General features: G+C 36.7%; 7 protein-coding genes across 12 annotated transcripts; 3 read left to right on the top strand and 4 right to left on the bottom strand.

The window, feature by feature from the left end:
• On the top strand, positions 678-3,463 carry LOC104758160 (formin-like protein 20). Its single transcript, XM_010480984.1, has 4 exons — positions 678-1,127; positions 1,223-2,137; positions 2,678-2,752; positions 2,860-3,463. Exons 1-4 carry the CDS (start codon positions 900-902, stop codon positions 3,082-3,084), a joined length of 1,443 nt encoding a protein of 480 aa, XP_010479286.1. The 5' UTR covers positions 678-899; the 3' UTR covers positions 3,085-3,463.
• LOC104758159 (putative DNA-binding protein At1g48610) lies at positions 4,425-6,872 on the top strand. Its single transcript, XM_010480983.2, has 4 exons — positions 4,425-4,677; positions 5,069-5,565; positions 6,157-6,219; positions 6,522-6,872. Exons 2-4 carry the CDS (start codon positions 5,074-5,076, stop codon positions 6,606-6,608), a joined length of 642 nt encoding a protein of 213 aa, XP_010479285.1. The 5' UTR covers positions 4,425-4,677; positions 5,069-5,073; the 3' UTR covers positions 6,609-6,872.
• LOC104758157 (probable phosphopantothenoylcysteine decarboxylase) lies at positions 7,054-8,847 on the top strand. 4 transcript variants are annotated; one of them, XM_019239732.1, is made up of 3 exons: positions 7,054-7,263; positions 7,455-7,791; positions 8,403-8,847. In XM_019239732.1, the coding sequence occupies exons 2-3, from the start codon at positions 7,465-7,467 to the stop codon at positions 8,694-8,696; spliced, it is 621 nt and encodes a 206-aa protein (XP_019095277.1). In that variant the 5' UTR covers positions 7,054-7,263; positions 7,455-7,464; the 3' UTR covers positions 8,697-8,847. The 4 variants fall into 4 exon arrangements, with proteins under 4 accessions (XP_019095277.1, XP_010479282.1, XP_019095278.1 ...); XM_010480980.2 differs by having other exon boundaries at positions 7,433-7,791; XM_019239733.1 differs by having other exon boundaries at positions 7,055-7,263; positions 7,463-7,791.
• On the bottom strand, positions 8,941-11,180 carry LOC104759843 (phosphomethylethanolamine N-methyltransferase-like; the record flags this gene model as incomplete). Its single annotated transcript, XM_019239007.1, has 10 exons — positions 8,941-9,110; positions 9,206-9,280; positions 9,354-9,407; positions 9,502-9,663; positions 9,770-10,050; positions 10,117-10,258; positions 10,360-10,464; positions 10,572-10,715; positions 10,791-10,928; positions 11,034-11,180. Coding segments are annotated over 10 exons (1,347 nt in total), but the record flags the coding sequence as incomplete, so codon positions are not given.
• Positions 11,083-13,706, bottom strand: LOC104758158 (surfeit locus protein 1-like). Its single transcript, XM_019239731.1, has 9 exons — positions 13,521-13,706; positions 13,284-13,375; positions 12,966-13,198; positions 12,551-12,728; positions 12,159-12,451; positions 11,906-12,064; positions 11,653-11,811; positions 11,400-11,558; positions 11,083-11,305 (listed from the first exon to the last, which is right to left on the bottom strand). Exons 1-9 carry the CDS (start codon positions 13,666-13,668, stop codon positions 11,245-11,247), a joined length of 1,482 nt encoding a protein of 493 aa, XP_019095276.1. The 5' UTR covers positions 13,669-13,706; the 3' UTR covers positions 11,083-11,244.
• On the bottom strand, positions 14,011-16,857 carry LOC104758156 (surfeit locus protein 1-like). 2 transcript variants are annotated; one of them, XM_010480977.2, is made up of 6 exons: positions 16,528-16,857; positions 16,353-16,439; positions 15,983-16,212; positions 15,562-15,757; positions 15,177-15,463; positions 14,011-15,077 (listed from the first exon to the last, which is right to left on the bottom strand). In XM_010480977.2, the coding sequence occupies exons 2-6, from the start codon at positions 16,425-16,427 to the stop codon at positions 14,819-14,821; spliced, it is 1,047 nt and encodes a 348-aa protein (XP_010479279.1). In that variant the 5' UTR covers positions 16,428-16,439; positions 16,528-16,857; the 3' UTR covers positions 14,011-14,818. The 2 variants fall into 2 exon arrangements, with proteins under 2 accessions (XP_010479279.1, XP_010479280.1); XM_010480978.2 differs by having other exon boundaries at positions 15,177-15,460.
• Positions 17,105-20,110, bottom strand: LOC104758155 (protein TIFY 6A). 2 transcript variants are annotated; one of them, XM_010480974.1, is made up of 7 exons: positions 19,866-20,110; positions 18,503-18,675; positions 18,280-18,401; positions 18,089-18,182; positions 17,656-17,872; positions 17,508-17,568; positions 17,105-17,418 (listed from the first exon to the last, which is right to left on the bottom strand). In XM_010480974.1, the coding sequence occupies exons 1-7, from the start codon at positions 19,939-19,941 to the stop codon at positions 17,313-17,315; spliced, it is 849 nt and encodes a 282-aa protein (XP_010479276.1). In that variant the 5' UTR covers positions 19,942-20,110; the 3' UTR covers positions 17,105-17,312. The 2 variants fall into 2 exon arrangements, with proteins under 2 accessions (XP_010479276.1, XP_010479277.1); XM_010480975.1 differs by lacking the exon at positions 17,656-17,872 and having other exon boundaries at positions 17,380-17,418; positions 17,508-17,594.

Here is a 20,724-nt window from a genome sequence, read left to right as displayed (position 1 = left end):
GTGTACATTGCTTTGCTTGATTTTATCACCTCTATGATGCCACCAACTCCTCCGAGATCTTGGACATTCTTGCCTCGACGTTTGCCAAACCGAGTCATGGCCATACATATATGATAGTTGAGGAATTAGCTCAAGCAATTTAGAAAGGAGAAATTTCAAAGTTTTTCGTAACCAATCAAAAAATAATATCTACCAACATTTATCAGGTGCTAATTCACATCATAATTTATCTTTAGAAATCAAAATTATTAATCGTTTTAAACAAAAAAAATGATAAATCTTATTTTAAAAGAAAGTTAAAACATAAGAACATATCTCAAAAAAATTGACGTGTTAGAAACTCAATTAAATAAAATTATTAATCTTCCCAACAATTGTATTTGGATTATGAGAATTAAATTAATTATTATTCGATGAAAAAAAACTTATTAATCTTATTCTAGAAATTAAAAAAATGTATTGGTATGAAATAATTTTTTTTCAAAACTAAAAAAAGTGTTTATATATTACTTTAATATGGTTAAATAGAAGCATAAAAACTGCAAAGAAACACAAAACTTAATTTTTATAAGTAAAAAACAAAACGCCACGTCATCGATCCGTGTCGTAAATCAGCACCAAAATACACTTTCAACAGTCAGATTTAAACTACTCTAACTCTTCGCAACCTTTCGTCATTCTCACATCTCTCTTACACACTCACACACCACTCTCTCTCCTCCAACCTAACTTTTTTTTTTTTTTTAATCTTCTCCTTCCACAAATCTATTTTTTTTTTATTTAAAGTTTTATCTGAATTTAAAAGAACAAAAAAAAAAAAATCCTAAAAATCAAAAATCTCATCACCTTCTCTCCTCCTTGCTCTGTATTTTTGGTTGGGTTTTTCTCTCTCTAAATCCATGGATCCTTCTCTCTCTGTAACCAATGATCCTCATCACCCTCCTCCGTTCGCCACATCTTTCCCTCCTTTCACCAACTCCAACCCTTACGCCTCTCCAAACAACCCCTTCTTCGCCGTCCCGCCGCCAAACAACAACCATCTGTTCCAAGCTCCGCCGCAGCATCAGCAGCAGCTAACATCTCCGGCTCCTACTCACCCATCCTTAAGCCATCCTCCTTACTCCGACGTAAAAGCTCATCTGACTTCACTCTTACATTTTGACTTCAAAAAAAAAGTTAGGGTTTTTTAAAAAAAAAAAATTAATTTTTGATTTTTTTTCAGATGATTTGTACGGCGATTTCAGCGTTGAACGAACCAGATGGGTCAAGCAAGCAAGCGATTTCGAGGTACATAGAGAGGATTTACACTGGGATGCCTACAACTCATGGTGCTTTGTTGACACACCATCTCAAGACTTTGAAGAACAGTGGGATTCTTATGATGGTTAAGAAGTCTTACAAGTTAGCAGCTACTCCTCCTCCTACTAGTGTAGCTATTGCTGCTGCAGCTACTGGTCTTGAACCTCCCAGATCTGATTTCTTAGTCAACGAGAACCAAACTTTACCTGATCCGGTCATGCCTTCTTCTACTCCTCCGACTCAGAAGCGTGGTCGTGGTCGACCTCCAAAACCAAAACCCGATGTTCAAGCTCAACCTCAGACTAACGGGAAACCCACCTGGGAACAACAAACTGAATTACCTGTTTCTCGACCGGAGGTGGTACAGACACAGCCTCCGCCTCCACCTCCGCCACAGGTACAGATACAGCCACAGGCGCCGGTTAAGAGACCACCGGGTCGTCCTAGAAAAGATGGAACTCCCCCGACGGTGAAGGCTGCTGCTACGGTTTCCGGCGGTGTGGAGACTGTGAAACGAAGAGGTAGGCCTCCGAGTGGAAGAGCTGCTGGGAGGGAGAGGAAGCCTGCAGTAGTCTCAGCTCCAACTTCGGTGTTCCCGTACGTTGCTAATGGTGGCGTTAGACGTCGAGGGAGACCAAAGAGAGTTGATGCTGGTGCTTCTTCCTCCGTTGCACCACCGCCACCACCACCAGTTAGCGCGGGGAGTGGAGGGGTGGAGGTTGCAGTCAAGAAAAGAGGACGTGGACGGCCTCCTAAGGTCGGAGGTGTTATCAGGAAGCCTATGAAACCGTTGAGACGTTTTCCTCGTTCTGGTAGACCCGTGGGACGACCCAGAAAGGTACAATTTTTTTCTGTTTTTGTTTTCAGTGTCTCTGCCATCTCTATTATAACAAATTGATTTTTTCAAATAATCTAAGAGTCAATATAGATAAAGAGGAAAAGTTGGAACTTTTGTCTTGTGAATAAATGTCACTTTCTTTCCATTCTGAACATTGTCTCTTTCGAGCGTGTGAGTAGTAGGAGAGTATCTAAATTAGTTTCACAGTGTTTAAATTATATTCGTATCTCTGCTTTTGGCCTATAATTATATCTGGTTTTTGGTGTACTATTAATTTAAGACGTCTCCTTGTTTGGTAATCAAGAGCAAGTGGTTGGTAGCTCGCTTTATTGTTTCAGTTGATGTGTGGGGAATTACATAGGAACTACCTTCTGAGACTGAGACACACGTCCAGCAACTTGTGTTTTTCTTTAAATTTGGTTAATCAATCAAAGTTAAAGAATTTGTGTGTTTCCAAGTCTTTCTATTACAGTTTGCTGGAACTATTATATTGATGAGTTATCTGATTAAATCTTTTATTACTGCGTTTTATAAACATAGAATGTGGTGTCAACGGGAGTTTCTGGACGGCAAGATGGTGACTATGGAGAACTTAAGAAGAAGTTTGAGTTGTTTGTAAGTTATTATTATCATCTAATGAACAGAAATACAATATTATTGGTCACTTCTTGGTTTCTATGTTTAATTGCTTATGGCTTGGTTTGGATGTCTCATTTATGCAGCAAGCGAGAGCTAAGGATATTGTTATTGTGTTGAAATCTGAGATGGGAGGAAGTGAAAATCGAGCGGTGATTCAAGCCATACAGGACCTGGAAGGGTTAACGGAAACAGAGACATCAAACGAGCCACAGCACATGGAAACGGTGCAGCTGCCAGACGAGGGACATGTGCAAGGACAAGGGCAAGGACAAACAGAAGCAGAGGCAATGCAAGAAGCTCTGTTCTAAAGAGAACCTTGACACAAAAAAGCTAGTGGTGATGATGGTCGTGTTGTGTGTTCCATGGAATATTTAATCTTATAAGGAGTGTTTGCAGGAGAGATTACAAAAAGAACAATGGAATGATGATTGTGTCTTTAACCAAACAACAAGGAGAGGTAGGGTAACGTCTGTAAAGTGAAGTAGGATGTTACCATTGTTTATGCTCCCCCATCTCTCTCCATCGTCCATATCTGTGTAGGCTAGTGCTCTTTGTTTCCTCATGTTTTTTTTAGACTCACTCTTGCTCTTGTTCTATTTTGTCTCTTTTAGGCTTTTTAGAAGTTTGTTGTTGATGTTTATCAAACCGCTTATGTAATTTTTAATTTTTATGACCTCGTCCCCCACTTTTATGATGCGTTCTTCCTTTTTCTTAAAACCATTAAATTAAATGTTGCTTTACTTGAACTTCGAAATCCGGTTTATGTAATTACTGCAAATATTAGGTAATAGGTAGTAGGTACAACTGTTTTCACCTTCATCTTTTTTTACTCGAAACACACCATTTAATAAAATGATCCATCATCATCTACTCGGTTTTGACTTAGGTTTTAGTAAAACTTTCGAAAGATCAATCTGGTGGATTCTGTTGATATTCAAAGTTTGTGGAGTAGAAGTGGTTTCAAGATCATTGCAGCATATATGTTTTGTAGATCTTGGAATATTTAACACCTTGTAGCAAGTTGGGCATAGATGAAGAGGATGATGTTTTGGTTTATGACTCTTTTACAACACAGACAATGGGCTTCTTCACTTTGAGCTTATATGACTAAAAACTTTACATGTCTTTGTGTTTTACTTGTTTAAATTGTACCCTTTTTTTCTATGTTACAGTTAATGACACTCTAAAATGGTGTCTCTATTGTTGGTATAAGTTGTAATTTGAAAGCAATAAATAATATGAAATACCACTTAAGTAAAAAAGGAGAAAAGAAAACCATTTTTTCAATACTTTTTGTCTCCAAAAAAATTTGAATTTGAAAAAAAAAGCAGGGTACATTTCAATTTTGCTTTTTTATCAACTTTTTTAGAAAAAAAAAAAAAAAAGAAATCACCACCAAATTTGCATATGTACAGTTGTATAATTGGCATATGTACAGTTGTATACAACAAGGTTTCTTCATTTTCACCTAAACATTAAAAAAGGATTTTAAAATATTATACAACCAAAAATTTTAAATTAAAATAAATCCAGCAACCCCTAAATATGAAGTGATTTATTTTTTTTTAAATCTATAAAAAATTAATTCCGATAAAACAAAAATTATCGATAATATAAAAAAGAGAAGGACTAAAGGCGTGGACCCATATCGGTTGACGCAACGGATTCTGAACCTCTCGGCTCGTTTGTTTTCTTTTGCTGCTCTTTCCCAGACTCCAAGCTCCAGCCATGGTCACCTTCTTCTTCTAACCGCGATAACCATCTCTCTCTCTGTCTCTTTCATCTTTCTTCTCCGTCAAGATTCTCCTCGCCAGTTTCTTTCTTCTTCTTCTTCCAGAATTTTTCAAGCTTTCTTTAGCATTTCTCATTCGCGAATCCTTCTCTCCCTGAGCTGAAACAAGGTACGTACATTTGCGAAAACCCTAACTTTTCTCAAAAGAAAAAAAAAACGAAATCTTTTCCTTGCTGCTACGCGAGAGACTCTGAATCTGTACTTTTTACTATCTTCGTTTCTAGATTTTGGCTTTTAGCGATGAAATCGAGCTTATAAGTCTTTGAAATCTTCCATTGAAGTCTGTTTTCTAGGGTTCCGGTTCCGATTAATTCTTCTCTGAGCTTGAAATCTGCATTTTACTAGCTTCATCTCTAGATTCGTGGTTTGTGATATCGAAATTGAGTTTTTTTTGGTTGTCTAGTCTTAAGTTTAGTCTCCGTTGAAGTTCGTTTTCTAGGATTTAGATTCCGATTTAACCGCCGTGTTTTCACATTTTTTTGTCTGATTCGGATCTACAGATCTCATGGCGAGAACAGCTTCTTCTTCTCCCAGGAGGAACACAGTTTCCGAAGCTCCAAGATCCGATACACCCGGAGATCCGTCTGGCGACAAACCTCAACCTGATGTCTCCGGCGTCCCAGCCACTGATGTTACTGCTTCTTCTTCTCAGAAACGCGGCCGTGGTCGACCTCCGAAGGCTAAATCTGACTCCGGTGCCGTTTCTGCTGAGCCGAGTAAGAAACCAGTTGGTCGTCCGAGGAGAAACGCAGCTCCAGCTGTTCCCACTGCGTCTGTAGCTGCGGCTGTGAAGAAGAGGCCTGGTAGGCCAAAGAGGTCTGTGACGGCGTCTGTGGTTACTGCTGCTACTGGAGAGGGTTCAAGAAAACGAGGGAGGCCAAAGAGAGATGACGTGGCGGCTGCAACTGTTTCAGTGGCTCCGGCTAAAAAACGTGGACGGAAACCTAATGTTGAAGTAGCTGCTGCTGCTGCAAAGCCTGTGCGCAGGACTAGGAAGGTATTATCTATGTCAACTTCATTATCATTTTATCCACAAAATGTCAAAAAATGATTTAGAAAAAGGTGTTATACCAAATTACATCATTGTTCTTAACTGTTTGTTTTGCGTAGATATAGTGTAGAAATAGTTCAGGGAAACGTGTTATTTGATTCTTGTCTTTAATGTTGTCAATTTAGAAAAATGTGTATCTTTATCTGGATTTTGATATATTTTCCAAAATCTTGATTGTATAATTTTGTAAAAACGGTCGTATACTATTTAGTTCTTCTTGACTGTTTCTTCTGCGTAGAGTGGAAAAAGTTCAGAGTAATGTGTTTATTTGTCTCTGGTCTCAAATGTGGTCTGTTTATGAGTGCAGAAATTATTTGTATTTTTTTGAAAAACTTATCTGGATTTGGTGTATTTCATAAATCTTATTTTTTTGTATAATGTGTGAAATGAAATTTTGATTGGTCTATGTGGTAAGTCGTTATCATTTCATTTGAGTAAATATCTATCTACAAATGTTTAGTTCATGTAAGACACAACGATGCTTATACAACTGTGTATACTTATGTCAAAATCGGGTTTTCTGTGCATGAACAAAAGAGCACTTCAGTCGCACCGGTAGCTGCAGCCCCAGGAGATCTCAAGAAAAGAACCGCACTCTTAGTAAGTCAACTATACCCAACTAGCTTCTTGGTCAACATTACTGTATTCCTGGTAGCACTATCCTTTGCATCAATTTGGTTTAGACATTATGTATGTATGTTGTGTGGATCACAAAAGATGGTATAGCATTAATATTCGAGAGAATTGTACATTATCATCTATGCAGTATCCCTTAGGAGATGGAATTGAATGGTCATTTGGTTGGTTTTTAAGATGGGGTTGGGTTTTTATTGTATATATAGTTTTCAGCTAAAAAAGAAAGAATCTGATAATAAAGTTGTTGAAATTGAAAATTGTTGCAGCAAAAGAAAGTGAAGGAAGCTGCAGCCAAGTTGAAAACAGCAGTTACAGCAATTGACGAGATCCAAGCGTTAGTGGCTGGGATGTAAAAGGCTATCATTTGACTTCATCTACATTCGTTGGGAGAAAGACTGATTGGTTGATGTTTGATATTTCACATTAGGATTGTTTGTTTGTACGTTCGTTGAGATTTGCTATCAGAGGTTAAATCAGAAGAGTGTTACTTAATGGTCCTTGTGTAGCTCTGAGATGTAGGGAAACTTTTCCGATTAGATTTGCTACGTCTTTGTCGTCAACAATTTTAACAATTCATTTTCGTTTGAGGTTTATGAAATTTGTTTGGAGATTTAAAAGAGGGCTTTATTTGAAAATCATAATTCTGAAACTCTCAAATTTTTAGTGTAAATTCACATTTTGAACTAATTAACCGGCCAATCACATTAAATCTGTAGATAAAAACAACACTACTGCATTCTCAAAAAAAAGAAACAACATTACTGTATGTGTAATTCCCTAATTTGGGTGATTGGATCGTATACTATCGAAATCTTCTTGTTCCTAGTAAGGCCCATTTCTGCCGACTCAGTCAGTCAACGACTAGATTGACCACTGACCAGTGATAACTTCTCTGTCTCTCCCGTCTTTGTTTGAAACTCAAAACAAAACCCTCGCGGCATTTTATTTCGATTTCTCTCTCCTTCAGTTAGGGTTTCTCGCAGATTCCTCCTTCCTCGGCTTTACAAGGTAACGTCTGTAACAACAATCCATTGATTGATTCTCTCGTTTCGCTACCGATTTCACAAACTAGGATCGTTTTGATCGATTTCATGTAACATCCATGTTCGAATTGATATATATATATATATATATATATATATATATATATATATATATAATCGACCGTGTGTGATAGATTCGATCAATTTCTTCAGGAGATTGTTAGAGATGGAGGCGGAGATAAATATGCAAGTGGATGATGATGTAACAAGGAAGCCTCGTATCTTACTGGCTGCAAGTGGAAGTGTAGCTGCGATTAAGTTCAGCAATCTATGCTATTGTTTCTCTGAATGGGCTGATGTCAAAGCCGTCGCTTCTAAATCATCTCTCAATTTCGTGGATAAACCTTCTCTTCCTCTGAACGTGACTCTCTATACTGATGAAGATGAATGGTCTAGCTGGAACAAGATTGGTGATCCCGTGCTTCACATCGAGCTTAGACGCTGGGCTGATGTTATGATCATTGCTCCTTTGTCTGCTAACACTTTAGGCAAGGTATAACAAATACTATTCTCATTAAGATGGATCTTCCCTGTTTTAGTATTGGATAGTAGTGTGGACTCTAGAGTAGCTGCAGAATCATAGGCACTTAGCTGAAGAGCTAAAGTTGGCAATGACTTACTTCTATCTTGATCATATAAGTATCGCCATTAGCAGATACATCCTTGTTACAAGGTTGTTTGATAATACCAGCTATAGTCTAGAGTAAGTCCCTGGGTCATATTATTGTCATCAAGCAACAGAACCATATGCAAATGCAAAGTAGTGTGTATCTGAAGAACTTAGAGTTAAGTTCTTTGGCTCCATATTCTTTGCTTTTTTCAAGATCCTAAAGTAGCGCTATAGCTGAAGATATAGCTTTTACAAATTCTGGAGATTGTTTGCTTCTAATGATCTAAATTTACTTCTCTTTTGTTCATTTATATGTCGCCGCTGTTCTGAAATTTTTGTTATCTTTGGGTCATATTCTTATCATCAAGAAACAGAATCATATGAACTGTAGCGTGCGTAGCTGAAGAAGAAGATGTAGAGTTTAGCTTTTTGGCTCCATATTTTTCTGTTTCTTCATGATCTAAAAAACTCTTGTTCTTTCTCTTTTTTTACAGATTGCTGGTGGGTTATGTGATAATCTGTTGACATGTATAGTAAGAGCGTGGGATTATAGCAAACCGTTGTTTGTTGCACCTGCGATGAACACTTTGATGTGGAACAATCCCTTCACAGAACGGCACCTTGTGTTGCTTGATGAACTTGGAATTACTCTCATTCCCCCCATCAAGAAGAAACTGGCCTGTGGAGATTACGGTAATGGCGCAATGGCCGAGCCTTCTCTGATCTATTCCACCGTTAGACTGTTTTGGGAGTCCCAGGCTCATAAACAAAGTGATGGAACCAGTTGACTCTTACTTGGACATTAATTCCTCTCTTGTCTGTAGAGTCATATATTATCACTCATCCCATATCTTTTTTTTTTTCTTTCTTGATTTTACTGAGAACAAGCCTAGCTTGATGAATTCTCTGGAGAATAAATCTCATGCATATATTTTTAAATGTCTATGAAAATCAAAGCAATGCAGATTTTGTCCGTAACAAAGACTGGAGTAGAAATCGAACAACACATTTCTTTCAATTTGCATTTCCAGGATAATATTGAAGTGTAGAGAATCACCAGAGGATAGGTTATAGAGATTTGTGGGTAAAAACAAACATGGATATTACTTCTTGTTGGCTGTGAATAATCCCCATTTTAGTTCATCAGATGCAGCCTTTCGAAGCTTTGCTGTCCATACTCTTACAATGTCATTGTAATCCCCCTGTAATAAGATTATTGAATTGATAGGAGAAATTAACGCAACACAAAGGTGTTTTAGGCAATGTATTTAATAGTGAGAAATGTTTTTCTTTTTACTTCTGAGAAGTCGCTGATGTATTCTTCCTTTTCGTTCTTCACTTTTTCTAATTCACGCCTGAGGACTTGTGCAAACTGCAATAAATGGTTATGTTTAGAATCAGCATTTTGAGAAATGTGTATACTGTAAAATGTATGTGGGAGTCACCTGATCAGTACGGTCCTCAGCAATCACATCCTCAAAGCCTGCTTCTTTCAGCATCTACAGGTATAAGATTTCCATGAATCTATAAAAATAAAGTGTCCCCTCAATTCAGAAAATGATGAAAGGTTTGATGAGGAAAAGAAACACAAACGTTTCCGTAAGCTTGAACACCATGGAGATCATATCGTCTTCGTTCCATGTACGCTGCGACTTCAAGAGACGGAGTTCCAGCACTTCTGCAAAAGTCGGTGATGAGAATTTTACCGCCTGGTTTAAGCCACTTGAAGAATTTCCTGAATAGAGCTGGCTTGTCCTGAACAAAGAGACAAATGATGCAGAGGATCGGATGATTACCCAAAAAAGCATCTTCAAGAGTGAAAAAGAGGAGATATGTTGTGTGTAGTAGTTTTGCTTTATACTTGGACGTGCAGAAAAGTGTCACGGCTGTAAATAACATCGAAAGAATTGTCGGGATATGTTTTCGTGGTGCAATCCGCGACTTCAAACTCGACTGAGCATTTGAGTCCAATGGCACGCTCCAGCGCGAAAGAGATCATGTTGACCGATAGATCAATTCCAACAACATGAACATCGAAATTCTCAGCCATGTAGAAGTCACCTCCACCAATACCACAACCAACATCTAGAACTTTCTGTCCAGGTTTAAGGTCCATCTTTGCCACAAATTCTTTAGTTGTCTCTGTTAAGGAAACCAGGAACTTAGACGCATGTCCTTATGAATATAAGAGTTAAAAGATGGAATTACCAAATCCACCAGTGCTATTATATCCTTCCCCAAAGACACGCTCATAGAGCAAGATCCCACTAGACTTGTATTGAACATTGTCCAAGAAACGCTGGACGTCCTTGTCATTCTCCAAGCTAAGTTTTTGCCATATCCAGTAAATCTGCCAGCGCATAGAGGATCTCTTGTAACTCTATGGGATCAATTTGATCCGATCAAATGATAAGGAGAAACTAAACTCTCTGATAAGGGAAACTTTGTTACCTGATTCTGCTTGTTCTTCACATAAGCCCCAATGCTTTTGCAGCCAACCATAGAGAGCTCAAATGATTTTCCAGAAGCATCACGTGTCTGACATTCTTTGAAAACCTGCATTACATTACATTGTCACCCCATGTAGCTAGTCTCACACTCGTGTACAATATATAAAAATTTAGATCTCAGTAACATAAATAGTGATATGTAAAAGATTGAACCTTATAATAGAATCTTGGTTCACGGTAGTGTGTGGGGTTTGATTCACGCTTGCTGTACCTAGATTGATGGAAGCAAGACTCTCTGAAGAATATGTAGCCCCCTGGCTTCACCCATCCAAGCATTCTCTCTGCCATTAGTGCCACCTGCAATCATCATTATCCAAAAGATTAGTTCTTCTCTAGAAAGTCAAAAAGAGTAAAATAAGAATCAGATTTCACCTCTTTATCAGAGAGATACATGAGCAACCAGTTTGAGAAAATCAAGTCGATAGATCCATCAGCGATTTTCAAGTCTGGAGTTGTTACATCAGCGCACATAAACTTAACGTTCTTGTATTGCCCATTAACACTTTCATTCTGCAAAAAACAAAACATCACCAAATAAACAAACATGAGTAGCCAGCCATGGTAACATAGAAACTTTTTTTAACATAACAACAGCTAGCAAAGTAGTAAAAAAACCTTCTGAATGGCGCTTTCGATGAAGTCAAGGGCTATAACTTCACCAGCCTTTTGAGCCAATTCACCAGTGAAACGACCAATACCAGCTCCAAGTTCCAGCACAGACTTGCCTTCATATGATGGGACTAAAGAGAGTACCTGAACCAAATAAACACATTAGCTAAGTTCATTTTTATCACCATTTTTTGAAAGGTGAGTATGTCACACGTTCCTACACTTGATTAGAAATATGAAAGAATCCATAGCTAAGAGGTGTAATGAAGCTCCAAAAACTGCACATATAAACAATCACGCACACCACCATTAACAAAAACAAAAACCAGTAATTAATGAGTGAAATAAAGTTGAAGTTATGTTGTTAACTACCATAACACTGTGTGGTAGTAATAGCCCAGTGGTAAATCTTTACTAAGAATCAAGTTCTGAACGTCTCTCGAAGCTGGATAAGGTTTACTTTCATCCATAACTTTGTATGTATTCTCTATATACATTGTGTCCTCACCAAATCCCATGGAGCTCCAAAAACTGCACATATAAACAATCACGCACACCACCATTAACAAAAACAAAAACCAGTAATTAATGAGTGAAATAAAGTTGAAGTTATGTTGTTAACTACCATAACACTGTGTGGTAGTAATAGCCCAGTGGTAAATCTTTACTAAGAATCAAGTTCTGAACGTCTCTCGAAGCTGGATAAGGTTTACTTTCATCCATAACTTTGTATGTATTCTCTATATACATTGTGTCCTCACCAAATCCCATGGAGCTCCAAAAACTGCACATATAAACAATCACGCACACCACCATTAACAAAAACAAAAACCAGTAATTAATGAGTGAAATAAAGTTGAAGTTATGTTGTTAACTACCATAACACTGTGTGGTAGTAATAGCCCAGTGGTAAATCTTTACTAAGAATCAAGTTCTGAACGTCTCTCGAAGCTGGATAAGGTTTACTTTCATCCATAACTTTGTATGTATTCTCTATATACATTGTGTCCTCACCAAATCCCATGGAGCTCCAAAAACTGCACATATAAACAATCACGCACACCACCATTAACAAAAACAAAAACCAGTAATTAATGAGTGAAATAAAGTTGAAGTTATGTTGTTAACTACCATAACACTGTGTGGTAGTAATAGCCCAGTGGTAAATCTTTACTAAGAATCAAGTTCTGAACGTCTCTCGAAGCTGGATAAGGTTTACTTTCATCCATAACTTTGTATGTATTCTCTATATACATTGTGTCCTCACCAAATCCCATGGCTTGAGCCAGTTTAGGAACATCAAGGTAGAACCACGCAAGCGACCTTGGATAATTTACTAGAGTATATACGCTTGGAGTTTCATTTTTCCTAATCACACCAACCACTTCCACATGCATAGCCCTAGGGCCCCTAGAGACATAGTCCTGCTAAAAAAAATACCACACAAAGCTAATCTATATGATATGATCGAATTATACAATGAAGGATTGAGTACTTTTTAAGTTTATGAAACGAAGACCAACCTCAGCCACTATTGGGTTGTTAAACTTATACCAGAAGTTCGACAAGAGACTTTGATTATTAGCTTTTCTAGACTCATTTGCAGTAGAAACAACTATGCCAGTACCTAGAGATTCTAGAGACTTTTCATTCCAATCCGAAGGAACCCATCCGCGATTTACTAGAACAGGGGACTTCACACTAGTAAGTTAGTAACACAAGGAAGAAGAAAATTTTATTAGAGCATGTTAGTCTTGATTTTTTATTGCATTTGAATGCAATCTTATTAGTATCAAAGTCCAAATAAAGAAACGTGCAAAATCTGCAGCTAGTCTAGATGTTGCATCCAAAGACATACACAATCAACAACTTAATACACAAGTAGCAAGATATTTGAATAATCTTAGATGATATATATTGAGATCACGAAGTCCTCACCTATTTGGTTCATTTGGGATTGGCAAAAGAGGTGTAATAACATAGAACCCATTTTCGGAATCTTTAGACGACTTGGATCTAGGCTTTGGACCAACATAGATTGATCTTTTCACATCGAAAACGCCTTTGCATACAACCCGTTGAAATCCTAACTCATCCACATTCATCACTGTATTCAGCTTCCTTGGTTTCGCTTCCAAGCATTTTAGTCTGACATCCACAAGTTTCTTGGCCTTGAAACAAAAGAGTGTGAACAAGTTTCTTTAGCAGAACTACACATATATCGGATAGGTTAATATATAAATGAAAATCACAGACCACTTCTGTTTGTTGGGACTTATACGCCTCCCCGATACCGTAGCTAATGGATGCAGCCAAGTACCATAACCACACTGACCCTACTCTCCTCTCTGCAAACATTTTGAAAACAAAATTCCATCTTCATCCTTGAGAATATATATATATATATATATATATATATATATATATATATATCACCCAGATTGAGAGCTTAATCAAAAAATGGGGCTTAGAGAGAGCACACGTGATACTTACTTGCAGGTGGTTTAACCGAAACAATCCATTTGCTCTCAAGGTTGGAAGTTTGTGGAGCAGCAGAGAGATTGCTAGTCGTAGAAAATGAAGAAGACCTGTGACTGTGAGAGATCAACCTCGTTAAAGTCTTAGAGAAGAGTTTTGCCATCTTTGTCTCCTTCAAGATTCTTCTCTTTGTCTCCTCCAAGTCCAAGATTCTAAATCTTATAATGACGACGACGACGACTCGACGAGCTTTGACCAACTCTTTATTTAATGTTTTATTTTCTGATTTATAAAGCACATGGCACCAACTTATAAAATTATTATCATCTGTGTTGCCGTAGGTGGAAATATTTTATAACAACTATCGAAAGAAAAATTATAAACAAATTAGAACTTTCAACAAAATCTAAAAGATTTTATTGTTTTTTATACACATACAGAAGATTAAAGACAAAAACAGACAGTTTCCAAAATCAAACTTATAACTTGCTTTTACAAACCCATTCTACCAAAATCTGAAGAAACAAAAGCTATAACTATACTACTATATATAGTCTATAGGATACATACACTTAAAGTGGCCAGAGAAAAAGAAAAACCCTTTAGAACAATGAGGTGTCTAAATTGGTCTTAGTGCAGATGATTAGCTGAAGGAGAGCTTAGGCATTCAGACATTGTTCTACAATCTATTGTTGACTTGTTGTCTACGTAATAAGGTGATACGTTAATGACCCTGCAAGAAAATAAAAGCAAAACAGAGTACACATGTTGATTACTTGATTACACTTGATACTACAATTGTAAGATGGACTTTGAGCAATAATTCAGAGAGCATGTAGTCTTATTTTAATGTTTTTAATACACATATACAAGCGTAAAGACAAAAACAGAGAGCTTCCAAATTGAACTTAAAACTTGCTTTTACAAGCCCAATTACCAAAATCTGAGAAACATAAACTATGCACTACTATACTATAGTTTCTAGAAGATACAGATACTGGCCAGAGAAAAAAAAAAAAAAAAACTTTTAGAACCATGAGGGGTCTAAATTGGGTCTTAGTGCAGATGATGAGCCGGAGGAGAGCTTAATCATTCAGACATCCATGTGTACAGTCTATTAATGACTTATTGTCTACGTAATACGGTGATACGTTAATATGACCCCGCAAGAAAACAAACGCAAAACAGAATACATATGTTTGAATAATAGATAGTTGATTGATTTCTTCCTTTGGCCGTAGAACTTACATATATGGATGATTAAAACAGGACTGCAAGTAAACCAAATTGCATAAAAGATAAGAGAAGAATGACTAAGGACTGAGAAGATTCACATCTGTCGAACTGATTCCTCCTTCATTATGGCAGATGTGTTCGTTGGAGTCGAGTTTAGTGACACACCCAACACCAATTGTGTCTATTTGACTAAATAGGCTACGAAGACTGTATATTTTGGTAAGTATATAAAAGACAAAAATTACTAGAATCAACATTGGCTTACTACTATAAATTGTATATTTCTCCAAAAGAATCAGTTTGGCCTTGCCAAAGCAAAACAGGGAGCTCCAAAAACTGCACATATAAACAATCACGCGCACCACCATCAACAAACTAACCAAACATATAAACTTGTAACGAGTGAAATAAAGTTGAGGTTATGTTGTTCACTACCATAACAACGTGTGGTAGTAATAGCCCAGTGGTAACTCTTTACTAAGGATCAAGTTCATAACGTCTCTCGGAACTGGATAAGGTTTGCTTTCGTCCATATCTTTGTGGTTACTCTCTATATACATTGTGTCCTCACCAAATCCCATGGCTTGAGCCAGTTTAGGAACATCAACGTAGAACCACCCAAACGACCTTGGATAATTTACTAGAGTATATATGCTTGGAGTTTCACTTTTCCTAATCACACCAACCACTTCCACATGCATAGCCCTAGAGGCATGGTCCTGCTAAAAAAAACCCCACAAAACTAATCTATATGATATCAAAATATACAATTAACGAGAGATTAAGTACTATTTTTTAAGCTTATGAAATAAATACCAACCTCAGAAATCATTGGGTTGTTAAACTTGTACCAAAACTTCGATAAGGGATTTTGTAGAGAGGATATTAGTTTATTAGCTTTTCTTGACTCATCCTCCGCAGCAGCAACAACAACACCAGGATCTAGAGATTCTAAAGACGTTTCTTTCCAATCCGAAGGAACCCATCCGCGATTTACTAGAACAGGGGACTTCACACTAGTTACAAAAGGAAGAAGCAAAAATTATTAGAGCATGTTAGTCTTGTTTTTTTATTTGCATTTGAGTGCAATCTTATTAGTATCAAAATCCAAATAAAGAAACGTGCAAAATATGCATGTAGTCTAGATGTTGCATCCAAACACATACACAATCAACACCTTAATACACAAGCAACAAGATATATCTGAATCAAGATGATATTGAGATCACAAAAGCCCTCACCTATTTGGTTCATTTGGGATTGGCAAAAGAGATGTAATAACATAGAACCCATCTTCGGAATCTTTAGACTTGGATCTAGGCTTTGGACCAACATAGATCGATCTTTTCACATCGAAAACGCCTTTGCATACAACCCGTTGAAATCCTAACTCATCCACTTTCTTCATTGTATTCAGCTTCCTTGGTTTTGTTTCCAAGCATTGTCGTCTGAAATCCACATGTTTCTTGGCCTTGAAACAAGAGATCGGGTGTGAACAAGTTCTTTAGCAGATCAAAAGATTCAACTCGAAATATCTATATATATATATACAAATGAAAAGAGAACAACACATATATCGAATAGTTTAATATATAAATGAAAATCACAGACCACTTCTCCTTGTTGTAACTTATACACCTCCCCGATACCGTAGGTAATAGATCCAACCAAGTACCATAACAACATTGACTCTCATCTCTGCAAACATTTTAAAAAACAAAAATCCAACAAGATTGAGAGCTTAATCACAAATTTGGCTGAGAGAGAGCACGCACGAGATACTTACTTGCAGGTGGTGTAACCGAAACAATCCATTTGCTCTCAAGGTTGGGAGTTTCTGGAGCAGCAGAGAGTTTGGTAGTAGCTTTAGAAGAAGAAGAAGACCTTTGACTGTAAGAGATAAACCTCGTTAAAGTCTTAGAAAAGAGTTTCGTCATCTTTGTCTCCTTCAAGATTCAATCTATGACGACGACTACGTTTGATTAAGTTATTCAACTGTCATGTAATTCATCATCGGTTTCACATGAGTAAGGTATAGAAAAACAAAATTATGATGAGTCGAGTACAGCTTGGACCTTCAACACTAGTCGACAGTCTACTGGCATTTAATCTTGGATGAATTCAATTCCAGTAGAATCTAGCTAGAATAGTAAGATGGAAGACCTTATCTTTTTCTTTTTTTTTGGGTCAACTGATTAAATCTTTATCTTATGTTTTGCTGCACATGGCCTCAACTGTCTAATATTATATCTAATATTATATATCACCCGCTAATATATGGAAATATTTTATTATAACTATTATTGGAATAAGAATTATAAACAAAGTAGACTTCAACAAAATCTTGAAGAGTTTTATCTTAACGTTTTTTATGCGCATATATACAAAAAGTAAAGACAAAAGCAGACAGTTTCCAAAATTAAACTTATAACTTGCTTACAAAGCACATTCTACCAAATCTGAAGAAACAAAAGCTATAACTATACTATATAGTCTACAAGATACAGATACTTAAAATAGCCAGAGGAAAAAAAAGAAAAAGCCTTTTAGAACCATGACGGGATATTGGTCTTAGCGCAGATGATGAGCTGAAGGAGAGCTTAAGCATTCAGACATTAGTGTTCTACAGTCTATTGTTGACTTGTTGTCTACGTAATAAGGCGATACGTTAATGACCCTGCAAGAAAACAAAAGCAAAACAGAATACATGTGTTGATCACACTTGATCACTGTGAAGAAGTGATCAATGATCTTGTAGCTTAGTACCTTTCTTTGCGTTTCTCTAAGAACCGAGCCAAAGATGCTTTGCGCGTTTGCGGTAAACCCACTGTATTGGATCATAGCAATATCAAGCTGACATAAAAAAATTTGACGACAAAATATTATTAGGTTATCTTAAGACTTCATTGTAAACCTGGTGGAGCCATATTTAAGGCATCGGTTTGGTTGTTGTACGTGGATACTAAGCTCGCCATATTTTGTCTGGGTACAAGTCCAGTGATTCGGTTAGAGGGAAATGAAGTTGGAGAGTAAGTGGTCGCAGGAGAGTGATGAACCGGGTTTTGAGGTTTAGGCATTGAAATCGGTTTAGCCTGAGGTCCATTTCTGGCTAGCAACATGATAGCTTGGGCCTATGAGGGACAAATGGAGATTTAAGCAGACTATACTATTTATCAGATTAATGAATCATTCACCTTCTAACTGGAACCAGATAAGAGGTTTTCTGACTTGAGCCTATAATTAATGTTACTAACACACCCACCAACTCTAACTTCTTTCATTGACAGCTTCCAACGTTGAAAGTGGTTTGAAAATGTAATGTATATTGGCATGGGGGAAATGGTTACCTTTTCAGGAGATATGTCTTGGTAAACAGATACTGAACCGGCATAAAAGATTGTCAACTGATCAGGTGGTGACCCTGTAGGATTTGAAGAACATCTGGAACAAAAAAAAAAGAGAGTGAAAGCTCGAGTCAACTACGGGACAAGGAGTTGTGTCTCTACGTAAAGAAGAGGAAGATAAAAGCATTGCGTTCCTAATAGTGGTTGGAGCTTGAAAGACTGAAACTGGAGGTGCCATGGTAGGAGATCCTCTCAAAGTTTGGTCGTTCAAGAAACCGTTGATGAAGCTTTTGCCTCCCAAGAAAGTTTTCTTATTCTAGATACCAAACCAAATGCCATGTTGTTTTTTTTTTACAATTAAGGTCAATAAATCACACTTAATAAATACAGTTTTGTTTTTCCAAGAATTACCCTAACCTGAACTGAGCTGTAGTAAGTTCTCCGGTTTACATCAGTATCACCACAAGGAAGCAAATGGTCACTGACTGAAGTTCTACACCTGTCTTGATGGGATGTCCCAAAAGAAAGAATCTGAGGAGCAGAACAGCTTTTGCTTGAGAATGACCACTCCATCATACCTCTACTTGGGGCTGAAACATGAGCAATATGTCTCAAGAACACTCAAGATCAATGCTAAAGTTAAAAGTGGACAACTCTTATCTAAGTTTGAAACATCGCAGATGAAGGGAAAGATCCACCAACAATGAAACAAATCTGAATAAGCTAACACCTTGGGGAATATAAGGATCATACGAATACTTCAAAAACACAATATTTTTTAAAAAATACTTAGAGTTGAGACTCATATTAAAGTCCAAACACACATAACAATCCCAACTACCTCCAAGAAATTGCACGTTTCAGAATATAAAACAAGAACTATTAAATTCCCCGTGGTTAGGTAAATCATTCATCCAAATTTGTAAATTAAGCTAAATTTAACACCCAACATGGTTCTAACTTAATCAATTAGTCTACAATTGGAAAGAAAAAATGATATTAATCAAGTCACAATCAATCTTGGCTTATATTTAAATCATGTATGGATGATGGATCGCATATATTTTAGTTAAACAATTCAACTTGCATTTGTTGTTAAATTCTCAATCGTCAGCCGGTCGCTATTTTAATCCATTCTTTTCCCAACATTTCACGTCTTCGTTTTTAAATTATATATAGAATTCAAGTAGTTTAAATTAATAAAACGATGGCATATAAACTTTTCAAAAAGAGCAACCAGTGTTTTCATTCTCAATCTAATCAGGCTAATTAGACGAAGAAAAAAAAGATACATATAGAGAAAACTGCTCATATACCAATATATGATTTCGTAAGAAACAACAAAAACAAAAAGAACAGCATCTATATTGTCGGCTGTTAGAAGAAAAAAAATTTATTTTGAGAACACTGATCGATCAACACCAACAGGCAACAGTTCTAGAAACTCAAGCTTAAAAACAAAAAAAAAAACACAACAAATTCACGAGTAAACGTATGAGTTTTTAAACAATCGATGACCAAAAACATGCTTTCATCGACAGATCGACTACGTAAAACAAATTATAAGGTCTGGCTAACCTAATATGTTTCTTTTTTTCGTTTCCCGAGAGACAACATGAAAATAGAAGTCCCAAGCAAGGACGTAAAAGTTCAAGCTTCAACAAGACAACCACCAAAAAAAAAAACCTAATCGAGTACGTCTTTAACGATAAAGTGTTCCATAATCAAAGCTATGATTTATAAGTAATCATAATGAGAGGATTTGGTAGGGGAATTTTACCTAAATCTTGGTTAGTTTCCTCTTTCACAGTTTTCGGATATAGATTTGATCCAACCCCGAGAAAATCTCTCTCCATCACGCAAATCGTTGAGAAACCAAGAAACGATTAATAAGCTTTCACCGGAGAGAAGAGTCGCCGGATCGGAGAAGAGATCAAGAAATGATAGAGAGAATATAAACGACTAAAAGAGACTTTGGAGGAAAAAAAAATGAAAAACGTGAGTTGAAGTTACACACACCGCCGAGATTATATAATTTAATTTTCTTCTAATAATATACAAATCAACCCATGCGATATACTATATCTAAGGTCTGCTTTCCTGTTCCGGAATAAAGATTTCCAATATTACAAATTTAATCATTGGACTTAGAAATCATATTTTAATTAATTAATTTATTTATATTTCAAGTATACTAAAGCTTAAAGCTGCTGAGATAAACCAATTATAACATGAAACGTTCTTCTTAAATTCAAAGAGGGCAAACACGAAGTGCATTGACTCATTCTCTACTACACAACATGGTACCATGATGGTAGTTAATTAATTATGTGGTATAATACTATAAATAATATGTTTAGACAATTGTTAAAATATTAAGGAAATATTAATCTTCTTTTTTGTCGAGGGTTCAAGTTTCAGCTACCTCTTTTCAATTCTGTAATTTGTTTAATGTGGTTGCCACTTGCCAATTAACCATTTGAGCGCAAAGGTTACGGGGCTTCTGGCCCAAGTCATTCCATTGTAATTTGTTTATACATATGATGGTGTATAATAATTTAACCAACCAAAGGTGGTGTAACAGAGTATAACGTATATATACAAAGTAAGACTTGAGAGAAAAAAGTATGGGCTTGAGC

This window comes from Camelina sativa, chromosome 17 (assembly GCF_000633955.1).
Source record: "Camelina sativa cultivar DH55 chromosome 17, Cs, whole genome shotgun sequence".
Classification (NCBI taxonomy): Eukaryota; Viridiplantae; Streptophyta; class Magnoliopsida; order Brassicales; family Brassicaceae; genus Camelina; species Camelina sativa.
The sequence above is the reverse complement of the archived record's forward strand: the minus strand, read 5'-3'. Positions and strand labels throughout refer to the sequence as shown.

Bases quoted from the DNA above. Each gene is read 5' to 3' on its own strand.
- LOC104758160 (XM_010480984.1), top strand. From the start codon at position 900: ATGGATCCTTCTCTCTCTGTAACCAATGATCCTCATCACCCTCCTCCG. The intron at 1,128-1,222 runs GTAAAAGCTCAT...ATTTTTTTTCAG, and splicing joins GCCATCCTCCTTACTCCGAC to ATGATTTGTACGGCGATTTC. The intron at 2,138-2,677 runs GTACAATTTTTT...TTATAAACATAG, and splicing joins CCGTGGGACGACCCAGAAAG to AATGTGGTGTCAACGGGAGT.
- LOC104758159 (XM_010480983.2), top strand. From the start codon at position 5,074: ATGGCGAGAACAGCTTCTTCTTCTCCCAGGAGGAACACAGTTTCCGAA. The intron at 5,566-6,156 runs GTATTATCTATG...CATGAACAAAAG, and splicing joins CTGTGCGCAGGACTAGGAAG to AGCACTTCAGTCGCACCGGT. The intron at 6,220-6,521 runs GTAAGTCAACTA...AAATTGTTGCAG, and splicing joins AGAAAAGAACCGCACTCTTA to CAAAAGAAAGTGAAGGAAGC.
- LOC104758157 (XM_019239732.1), top strand. From the start codon at position 7,465: ATGGAGGCGGAGATAAATATGCAAGTGGATGATGATGTAACAAGGAAG. The intron at 7,792-8,402 runs GTATAACAAATA...CTTTTTTTACAG, and splicing joins CTGCTAACACTTTAGGCAAG to ATTGCTGGTGGGTTATGTGA.
- LOC104758158 (XM_019239731.1), bottom strand. From the start codon at position 13,668: ATGGCAAAACTCTTCTCTAAGACTTTAACGAGGTTGATCTCTCACAGT. The intron at 12,729-12,965 runs GTGAGGACTTCG...CTAACTTACTAG, and splicing joins ATCCCAAATGAACCAAATAG to TGTGAAGTCCCCTGTTCTAG. The intron at 11,306-11,399 runs GTAGTTAACAAC...TTATATGTGCAG, and splicing joins TACTACCACACAGTGTTATG to TTTTTGGAGCTTCATTACAC.
- LOC104758156 (XM_010480977.2), bottom strand. From the start codon at position 16,427: ATGTTGTTATGGTACTTGGTTGGATCTATTACCTACGGTATCGGGGAG. The intron at 15,758-15,982 runs GTGAGGGCTTTT...TTTTGTAACTAG, and splicing joins ATCCCAAATGAACCAAATAG to TGTGAAGTCCCCTGTTCTAG. The intron at 15,464-15,561 runs GTTGGTATTTAT...GGTTTTTTTTAG, and splicing joins ACAACCCAATGATTTCTGAG to CAGGACCATGCCTCTAGGGC.
- LOC104758155 (XM_010480974.1), bottom strand. From the start codon at position 19,941: ATGGAGAGAGATTTTCTCGGGGTTGGATCAAATCTATATCCGAAAACT. The intron at 18,402-18,502 runs GTTAGGGTAATT...TTTGGTATCTAG, and splicing joins CTTACTACAGCTCAGTTCAG to AATAAGAAAACTTTCTTGGG. The intron at 17,569-17,655 runs GTTTACAATGAA...GATCCAATACAG, and splicing joins CTTAAATATGGCTCCACCAG to TGGGTTTACCGCAAACGCGC.